This window comes from Chinchilla lanigera, unplaced genomic scaffold, assembly GCF_000276665.1.
Source record: "Chinchilla lanigera isolate Chin_1 unplaced genomic scaffold, ChiLan1.0 scaffold00105, whole genome shotgun sequence".
NCBI lineage: Eukaryota > Metazoa > Chordata > Mammalia > Rodentia > Chinchillidae > Chinchilla > Chinchilla lanigera.
Genome location: NW_004955506.1, coordinates 1,297,956 through 1,307,616, shown reverse-complemented (window position 1 = coordinate 1,307,616; position 9,661 = coordinate 1,297,956). Strand labels below are relative to the sequence as shown.

Sequence of the window (9,661 nt, the reverse complement as noted above, 5' to 3'; positions counted from 1 at the left end):
ACCCCTGATTGGTCCCGAGATGCGCGCACCCTGGTGTTCCTTCGTCGAACGTGGCAGTGGGACAGAGTCCTCAGCCGAGGGGCGGGCTTACGCCTGTGCCTCGGTAACCCTTCGTGTTGCTTTCTTACTGGACCGCGTAGCCGCAATTGGCACCGCCTCCTGGGTCAGCGGGCCGGAAGCTTGGCTGACGTAACTTCCGGTGCGCGTGCGGCCCGTGCGGCGCTTGCAGGGAGCGGTGGCCCCTGGGTAAATTTGTACTACCCTCCAGGCCATCACCGGGAGAGTATTCGGGTGTCAGCCGCACGTGCACCCAGCCTATTATGGCAGGGCCTGTCGAGGGAGCACAGGCGACATTTCCCACGGGCCGACGCCAGGGAGTCGGCGACGGCCAGCACGGGCGCTCCTCGATATCTCCCCACGCTTCTCGGTTAACTTGCTTCCGCAGATCCTGCGGTCTCCATCCCGAGGCGGGGCTGAGGTGACTGCGGGTGGGATGTGCAGTACTACAGCGTTAGCGACTAGGCTGGCCGCCTGTTGAAATCGTTTATGTGCTTTGGGTTAAGTCAGCTTCATTTTATTATTTTACACGGCTTCTCGAAACTAAAACGACATATGAGGTTCACTTTTTCTGTTGGACTTCCCAGTCCCTCACTGCCCAGCGCTGCCACCACTTCAGCTTCCTCATTCCTCCTGTTCTTTTCCAAAAGCACATACAAAAGGACACGTGGTCTTTAAAGTCTAGAAGACAAACACTCCTATGTTAAAGTACACGTTGACTATTAACGTCCTTATCTGAGCCAGGCGTGGTGGCGCATGCCTGTAATCCCAGCACTCGGGAGGTCGAGGCAGGAGGATTGTCGTGAGTTCGAGGCCAGCCTGGGCATGGTGAGTTCAAGGTCAGCCTAAACTGCCTAGCAAGACCCAGTCTCAAAAAAAAAAAAAGTCCTGATCTCAGGATCTCAGGCATTCTTTTGTACTTTTGATATGTCTTTTTTTTTAGACAGGGTTTCACTGTCCTAAATCCTCCTGCCTCAGCCTCCCAGTGCTGGGATTACAGGCATGTGCCACCACGCCTGCACTTTTTTGTACTTTTGAGAGTGTTTTTTGAGATACTCTTGAAAGTGGACATGTCACTTTTCCTACGTGAAACTCCATTATTAGAGCATGAACTTCTTGTTTACAAGATTGCTAGCTCTGCCCTACCCCCACCCCTTTGCCAGTAGACTAAGAATCAGATAATGTGGCTCTTGCCTGCTGGGAGACCTGCCTGCTTTCTGTGAGTGACTTCACAGAGCTAGAAGAGCTATGAACAAGTGACACTCCCCCCGCTTCCTCCTGGTCACTAGTCTTACTTAGCCAGACCCTGGGCAGGTGCTTGCCCACTGAACAGGCAGCTCTTTCATTGCAGAATCCTGTCCTTGGGTTGGGTGGAGATTGCTTTAGGTCTGTTTTACTGTCTCAACGTTTTTTTGCGGTTTTCTTGACCTGTTTTACAAAGGACAATCTGTTGCCCAAGACAAGCCTTTGAACCATATGTAGGTATAGGAGGTAGTTTAAGATTTCAGATGATACCGGGCATGGTGGCACACGCCTGTAATCCCAGCACTCGGGAGGCTGAGGCAGGAGGATCCTTGTAAATTGAAGGCCAGCCTGGGCTACAAAGTGAGTTCAAGTGAGACCCTGTCTCAAAAAGACAAAAAAAAAAAAAAAAAGATTTCAGATGACAAAATTGAGTGTGGTGACAAGCCTGTAAAACCAGGATTTGCGAAGCTGAGGCATGAGGATCGCTTTGAGTTCGAGGTCAGTCTGAAGTATATTGTGAAACCCTGTCTCAAGGAGACCAAAAAAAAAAAGACAAAGCTGGGTGTTGTGTTTAATGCCTATATAATCTCAGCACTGGGAAACTGAGGCAGTTGGGTCACCACAAGTTCAAGGCCACCTTCATCTGCTTAGCAAGACTGTCTCAAAAAACAGAAAAAGAAAAAAAATGTTTAGATTACAAAATATTGTTGGGCGTGGTGGGGCACACCTGTAATCCCAGTACTTGGGAGGTTGAGGCAGGAGGATTGTTGGGAGTTCGAGGCCAGCCTGTGCTACAAAGTGAGCTCAAGGCCAGCTTGAACTGCATAGTGAGGCCCTGTCTCAAAAAGACAAAAAAAAAAAAAAAAAAAAAATTGAGACCTGGGTTATGTCCACTAATGGTAAAAAACAAGGAGATTTAAGATACCTGAATGTTGATCCATATGTGAAAAGTGTTCACAGATACTACATCAGGACCATGTAGAGAATATTCCAGGTGTACAGAGCACACAGCAGCTGGGACTTTCTCAGGTTGGCTTTGGACTGTTGTTGACTGACACTGAGGGTAGCTGGAATGCCATACAGGCAACTGCCAGGGTCCAGGAGAAGGGTCGCTGTTCTGTGGCCCAGGTAACTATAGCCAAGCTGATTTTTTGTGAAAATGAGGACATCCAACCACACTCCAGACTGAATGGGTCCAGAGTGGCTGCAGTGCTGCTTTTCCTGAATTAAGTCCCCCAACCTACCCAAGCAGACACAGCAAAATCAGCTAATGGCCTGAGAGGTCCCCAGCCCCTGAGTCCACTTGATAAGGCAAACGGTGCTTCCTATGCCCTGGAATGCAGGCTGGAACAAGGAATACCTGAGGGCCTCCACCCTGAGAGGAAGGCCGTGTCTGAGCAGCCTGAGGGAAAGGGGCCTGGTTCTTCGCCTTCTTTCTCAGGCTTGTGAGGAGCCTTGAAGGTCAAGGGTTACCGTGTGGCTGTGATGAGTGTTTCTCTGCCCATCACAGATGCTTTGGGATAACAGTCCCCAACCTTTTTGGAAATGGACCAGTTTCAGTTTCATGTAAGACAATTTTTCCACAGATTTGAGGGTGATTTAGGATGATTCAGAGGATCACATGACTTCGTTCCTTTGCATGTGCAGTTCACAGCCAGTCTGTCAGGAGGTGGTGCTCAGAAAGCAAAGCCGCTGGGAGCAACACTGTACAGGCAGAGGTTCATTCACTTTTCCAATACTGACCCACTGCTGTGCAGCCTGGTTTCTAACAGGCTGCAGACGAGCAACCAGTCCTGGGGCTGAGGACGCCTGCTTTAGGATTTGCTAGGCTTGACCAGGTGTAGTGGCACACACCTGTAATCCCAGCACTCAGGAAGCTGAGGCAAGCTGGGCATGGTGGCGCATGCCTGTAATCCCAGCACTCGGGAAGCTGAGGCAGGAGGATCATTGTGAGTTCGAGACCAGCCTGGGCTACAAAGTCAGCTCAAGGCCAGCCTGAACTGCATAGCGAGACCCTGTCTCAAAAAGACCAAAACAAACAAACAAACAAAAAACCCAGGAGGCTGAGGCAGGAGGATCATTGTGAGTCTGAGACCAGCCTGGGCTACAAAATGAGCTCAAGGCCAGCTTGAACTGCATAGCAAGACCCTGTCTCAAAAGGCCCCCCTCCTGCAAGAAAAGGATTTGCTAGGCTCAGAAACTGTCCATTATATATGGGTTGAGCTGCTGTATAACCAAGTGCTTTAACTAATACTACTCTCTTCAGGGATGGCACGCTACTGAGATCCCAGCATCAGGGAGTCTAAGGTAAGAGGATTGCCATAAGTTTGAGGGCAGTGTGGCCCAAAGAGTATGCTCAAGGCCAGCTTGAACTACATAAGACCTGTGTCAAAAAAAAAAAAAAAAAAAAAAGAGTTCTTATCCTAGCATAGTAGTACACATATTTAATCCCAGCTACTCAGGAGTCTGAGGCAGGAGAATTACAATGCTTGCCATGCACAAACCTTTGGATTTAATTCCCAGCACCACACACAAAATTAAATTAAATTTAAATAATAATGAAAATAAAAGGTGGGGATGTAGCTATATAGTTCAGTGGTAGAGCACTTACCTAGCATGTGTAAGGACTAGGTTCAAATCCTAGTACAAAAAAAAGTTCTCAGAACAGAATGACTCCCTTTCAACCTGGGATTTTATCAGAGGTGGCGAGTGAGGACAGAGAGGGTGGTGACAGCCAGCTCTGCTTTGGGCACTTGGAGAGTTCTGGTGCTGCTGCAGTCCCCCTGTGCTGGGCAGCTGTGTGGAACACAGGAGAGTGGGCCCCGGGATTGTAAGATGGGGCAGGCACGGAGAAGTTTCGTGTGTCTGCATAGCTGGTGATCACTGTCACATCACAGATCCTGACCTCTTGTTAAGTGCCCTAGCTTCCGCTGTTGCACTCCTGTGTGGAATAAGGGCCCGGCTGGGGCTGGATGAAGAGGAGGAAGCTTGGGAACTTCTCCTCATGGAAGAGAGCCATGGCTTGAGGGAGGCAGGTGGAGAAGACCCAGTGCTGGCTGAGCAGGGAGCTCAGGCTGTACAAACAGGTCGGAGGGAGACTGGGAGAATCAGGTTAGACTTGGGACCTGAGGGACACGTCATGAACCTTCTGCAGGTGCCACTTGGGTGGAGCTAGGGCAAAGTCCTGGCTGTTGGCTATGTGTCTGCACAACTTGGCACTCTGGGTCTGAGTTCACATGTGTGACAAGCTGGGAAAATCCCAGAGTGAAAAGATTAAACCTTGTGGTCCAATGTGAGCCTGAGAAGCCCTGGCCTAGTAAGTAGAACTGCTGACAGCAGAGAATGTACTAGGAGACTTGAGCCTGTCCTCATGCATGGATGATCGTGGGAAGTCTCGGGCACCTGCCCTTCTTGGCTGGAGCAGTTTTGGGAGAGGCTAGGCAGGGTCTTGGCTCTGGGGATCTGCGACAGGGCCAGCTGCCATTATGTCAGTCATTCTCAGAGGGCCAGCGCTGGGGTCAACTTCTCCATGGCTCCCCTAGGGGCCAGGTAAGGATACCTGCCTGAAATGTGCTGGCTAAGGAACCTGAACTGGTGCAGTAGGTTCAGTGATGAGGAAGAGGACTTCTCTGGGATCAGCAAACATCGAGCTCTCAACCCACTGCTGGGCACCAGAACTACAGTGGGTCAGTGTGGGCGTGGCCAGGTATGGCACTGGGGCACCTCAGCTGATGCCAGCTGCCTATGCATGGTCTGCAACTTCTTTCCTAAGCAGTCCAGACTGCAGAGGGCAGGTTTCGAAGCTTGTATCAGGCCAGAATATTCCTGGAGCAGTACCTGTGTGGTGCTTGGGCTATGAGCCCTACCTATGAGTTCAAGGCCAGCTTGGGCAGGGTGGGGGTTCAAAGTTACTGGCCAGGCCAGGGAAATAAGTCAGCAGCACAAGCGCCTGCCTGCCAAGCGCAAGGTCCTGAGTTCGACCCCTGCTACCAAGAAAACCCACAGAACACAAAAACAAAGTTACTGGCCAACTTTGGGGTCCTCAAGAGAGATGGCTGTGTCATCCTGCCAGAGGCCAGCTCCTCTGCAATGTTGGGCTGGACTGGCCCTATGGCCAGTGCTCGACTAGCAGCTCTCTTGCACCCCCAAGCGGTATGACAGGCCTCTCCCCGAACTCATGCCCCTCCCACACCCCCTCCCTAGCCCCGCCTACCCTAACTGCTACTGGCTTCCGGCTCCAGCATTGGCCTCGCCCTACAGGGTTCTAACGTCTAAGGGCTGCGCGTTTGGGTGGCAGCAACCTTTCCTTTAGCTGCACATAGGCTCCCGGTCCTCCCCAGAGCTGGGGAAAGTCCCATGCCAGTGCGGGAAGCAGGAAGGGGATACAGGGAGTCCTTGCAGCCGGCAGGAGCCAGGGGATACACTTGTTTTGCAAGTCAACCCCAAAGGCTTCAGTTCAGGATCTGGTTCTCGACCCCCAAACATGACCTACTCCAACTTCCTGTGAAGGGCTACACCTGTATATGACTCAGGGGCTATGAGCCACTGGGGGTTCTGAGGGCTGTCAGAAGGGTTTAATTTTTGCAGTACTGGAGACTGAACTAGAGCATTGCATTGAGCCCCATATGCAACCTTTTTGTTTGCAGTACTGGGCATAAAAACCCAGGGGCACTTACTACTTAGCTACATTCCCAGTTTTTTTTTTTTTTTTTTTTGACAGGGTCTCACTATGTAGTCCATGCTGGTCTTGAACTTGTGATCCTCCTGCCTCAGCCTTCCATATGCTGGGATCACAGGCATGTGCTACCATTCCTGGCTCACCAGTTCCTTTTCTTTCGTCTTTCTCTGACAGGGTCTAGCTATGCAGTTCAAACTGTCCTTGAGCTCACTTTGTAACTCACAATGATCTTCCTGCCTCAGCCCCCTAAGTGCTGGATTACAGGCATTCACCAGTCCCTTTTCAAAGTTGTTTTTCTTTCTCGTTGAGAGAGGGTCTCATATAGTTCAGGCTGGCCTCAAACTCATCGTTATCCTCTTGCCTAAGCCTCCCCGTGGAACCAGCAGCTAAAGCACCTCAGGGTTGGAAGCAGCAACCCCCCTAGCCTGTGAAGCTCTCTGGTACACCTCACCCCTGCAGGGAGCCTGCCACCTCTTCCAAACCTCCAAGAGAAGCAGCAGAGACCCCACTCCTTCAGGGGTGTTTATTTCCCAGTCAGAATAGAAGCAGGGACAGGCCCCTCTGCCTGTCAAGGCCTGGACCTGACAAACACCACTTGGGGACCAGGGAGGGGTAGGGGAGGCATAGGAAAACAGCTCCCAACTGTGTGTGCACTTGGTCCCATGTTTGTCCTGGTTGGGTCCAGGGAGGGCCTGCCTGGGGATGGTGGTACTGACAGCCAGAGCAGAGGCAGCAGGCCACCTAGCCCAGAGGACAGTACGAATGGAGGCAATAAATACTGACAGGCCAGGCACAAGGTTTCTGGGGCCATGGCCCAGGTGGGACAAGTAAGGCTCAGCAGCTGGCTTTGTCCCTCAAGGGCTCTCGGTGGGAAGGAGGACATGAGCACTGCCCTGGGGGCAAAGAAGGCAGAGCACACCTGCCTCTCAGATGGGGCTGCAGGCGCTCGGTTTTGGCAATCTGGCCCTCCCCAAGCCCTAGCTGGAGTAGGGCAATGGCTGGCCAGGCCCTGGCAGGATGGGCAGGAGCAAGAGCAGCACACCCCAGGCCTCCCCAGGTCAGGGGGATCAGACAGGGCTGGGACGGGGAGACCACATGCTCATGCAGACAGGGAGTTAAGGGTTAGCGACAGCCCCCAGCACACGTTCCACATGTTAAGGCATCATGGTTAGACGGTGACTGACAGCGACAAATGGACTGGCCAGGGAGGCAGGGTGGACCGGCCAGGGCCTGGCAGTGCATACCCCAGCTCAGCCGGGGCGGAGCTCCTGGCCCTTCTGAAAGCCAGGACCCAGTCTGGGCCTGGGGGAGGATGGGGAGAGAAAACCTGGAGAGACAGAGAAGGGTGGGGAGGCCTGGCTGGAGTCCCCCCACCCTACACGGCACAGGCAGAAGCAGCAACGTGACACTAGAGACCATAGGGGCCTGTGGGCAGGAGGGCAAGGGACGAGTGGGTGGAGGAGCTCCCCAGAGAAGGACCAGATGGACCAAGGGGGAATGGTGGCAGGGAGAGGCCCTGTCAGCGCTTTGGTTTGGGGTGGGGAGGGAGATGGGGAGGGTCATGTTCGTCCGTCCATTCGTCTGTCCATCTACCCTGCCCGCCTCCCAGCCAGGCCTCAGTCTTTCCACTCCTTTTTGATGGTGAGATTCCACTCCCAGGACAGATGGTCAGTCTTGTCGTCGTCTGTGAAGCGGGACTTGATGTTGTAGCTGCCTCGAGCCAGCATGCCCTTGGGTGCTTCCTCCATGGGTGTCAGGAACTCATATTCCTCTGCTCGAGGCCCATAGCTCCCCACCATGTAGTCAGTCTTGTCAACTGTGGGACAGGAGGAAAGGCATGGCCACTCATGCTGCCAGCTCCTCCAGGGAAGCCCACAACTCTCCCTCCCCTGGCACCAACTCACTCTTGACGCCTTTCCGGTAGGTATGTTGGATGTACTTCATGCCAGACACAATCTCCCTGTTCACCTGTAAGGACCCAGGCCAAGGGTCAGTCAGGCTCCCTGGCCCCTTCTCCCGGGTATCTCCCGAAACCAGGGCCTTACCCGGAAAGAGATTTTTATCCGGTACTCCACACCCTCCTTGAGAACGAAGGACTGCTTCTTGAAGCTCTCCAGATCACCTGCGGTGGGGAGAAGGCTCAGGTAAGTGCGAGGCCCCGCCCTCTCACAGCCAGCCTGCTCCGGTACCAGGAATTCCCGTTAGCCTCACCAGAGGGCGCAAGCCCAGGGAAATTATTTTTAGGGCAGGCTGCAGCCACCAGCGGCCCCACCCTGGGACGTTGGTACCCACTCACCTGTCAGATCTAACTCCAGTGGACCAGGGGCGGTGCTACACACTAGGGTCAGACGAGTCACGATGACGTTAGGGCAGTTGGGGTCTAGGGAGACAGCAGGTTAGAGCTCACCTCTCAATCCATGGCTCACTCCCAGCAGCATTCGGCCAAGGGAGGAGCCAGGTACCACAGCAAAAGCAGAGGGTAACAGGTGTCCCTGGACAAGTACAAGAGCTGCCCCTCAAGAGCCACTCACCAGCAGAGACAGCCACGCGGCCCAGCAGGGCTTCCTTGTACTTGCGCAGGCTCTCGTCATCCTTGTCCAGCTCCTGGATTTCCTGGATGCTCTTCTGGGCCGGGGGCTTGTAGTTGACTGAGTGCTCATCCTCCTCATTCTCAGCTGCAATTTGGGCCAGCTGCTCGGCTGTGGGTTCCTGCTCCGCCATGCTTACCTCTAGCCTGGGTTTCGGACACCTGTGGGTGCGACAAGTCTGTAAGGCTGGGTCTGGGGCCCTTTCCCGCTAGTCAGCCCTGGCCCGGGTGCCCTGGCCTGTGCTAAAGGGAGTGGGTGAAGGGAGGAGCACTGGTGAGCACCAAGCACCCCAAGAAGGCGCCAGCGCACCCCCAGTATGGTGACAGGAACTAGGTAGGAAATGCAGCCTGTTCCTCAAGGAGGTAAGGGCACATGTCTTACCCACCCCACCCCAGTGTGCAGCCCCCAGACCCATCTGGCAGAGCCACACTCAACTCCTAGGGTAGAGTGGTTTCTGAGCAGCCCAGCCGCTTGCCCCAAGGAACCCTTAGGGTTGGTTCACAGCCTGGACGTGCCTGAGGAAGTATGCTCCAGTCCTAGCCACGCTCCAGTCCTAGCCACGTGCAGGGCACGGTCGGCCCAGGGCATGACAGAGCTCAGATTTGAGGGCCGCCTGCATCCCAAGGAGCGCAGAAGCGCGCTCAGCCCTTAAGCGTTCTTACGTTGTACCCACTTGGGAGGGTCTGTGGCTACAACTTGGGCTACTGCGGCGGTCAGCGTTCGCAGGGCCCTTTCTGGACCTGGCCTAGGGGCGCCCCAGGAGGCGTCGACCCCACAGGGACGGACGCGGTCGCCCCGATTCCTTGGGTCTCGGCTGCTGCTCACCAGGTCTTCGAGAAGCGCCCAAAGCTTTTTTAGATCACCGCGGGCGGCGCGGTAGGCGAGGACGCGCCCTTCCCTGCGGCCTGCCCAAGGCCGGGACTCTGCGCAAGCAGCAGAGCGCAGGGGCCTCAGGGCCAGTCCAGGACCCCGCGGCCGCCAGAGCGTGGCCGCCAGGGACAACATCCCGGGCGCGGCCCGCACTTCCGCAAGGGCTGCAATCTGGGCGGGGCGGGGCGCGTGGCCGCAACTCGGGCACTGAGCCCCACCTGGG

General features: G+C 54.5%; 1 protein-coding gene across 2 annotated transcripts in view; it reads right to left on the bottom strand.

Annotated features, from left to right (window-relative positions):
- Positions 1-7,544: 7,544 nt before the first annotated feature.
- Positions 7,545-9,661, bottom strand: part of Arhgdia (Rho GDP dissociation inhibitor (GDI) alpha) — a 2,469-nt gene continuing 352 nt past the window's right edge. Inside the window, exons 1-6 of one of the 2 annotated variants that reach the window (XM_013506076.1) lie at positions 9,394-9,661; positions 8,512-8,729; positions 8,277-8,360; positions 8,026-8,102; positions 7,885-7,948; positions 7,545-7,796 (exon numbers count right to left, since the gene is read on the bottom strand). In XM_013506076.1, the coding sequence (XP_013361530.1) occupies positions 7,597-7,796; positions 7,885-7,948; positions 8,026-8,102; positions 8,277-8,360; positions 8,512-8,701 (615 nt within the window). In that variant the 5' untranslated portion in view covers positions 8,702-8,729; positions 9,394-9,661 and the 3' untranslated portion in view covers positions 7,545-7,596. The remainder of the gene's footprint in view (positions 7,797-7,884; positions 7,949-8,025; positions 8,103-8,276; positions 8,361-8,511; positions 8,730-9,393) is intronic. The other variant, XM_005407251.2, reaches the window with a different exon arrangement.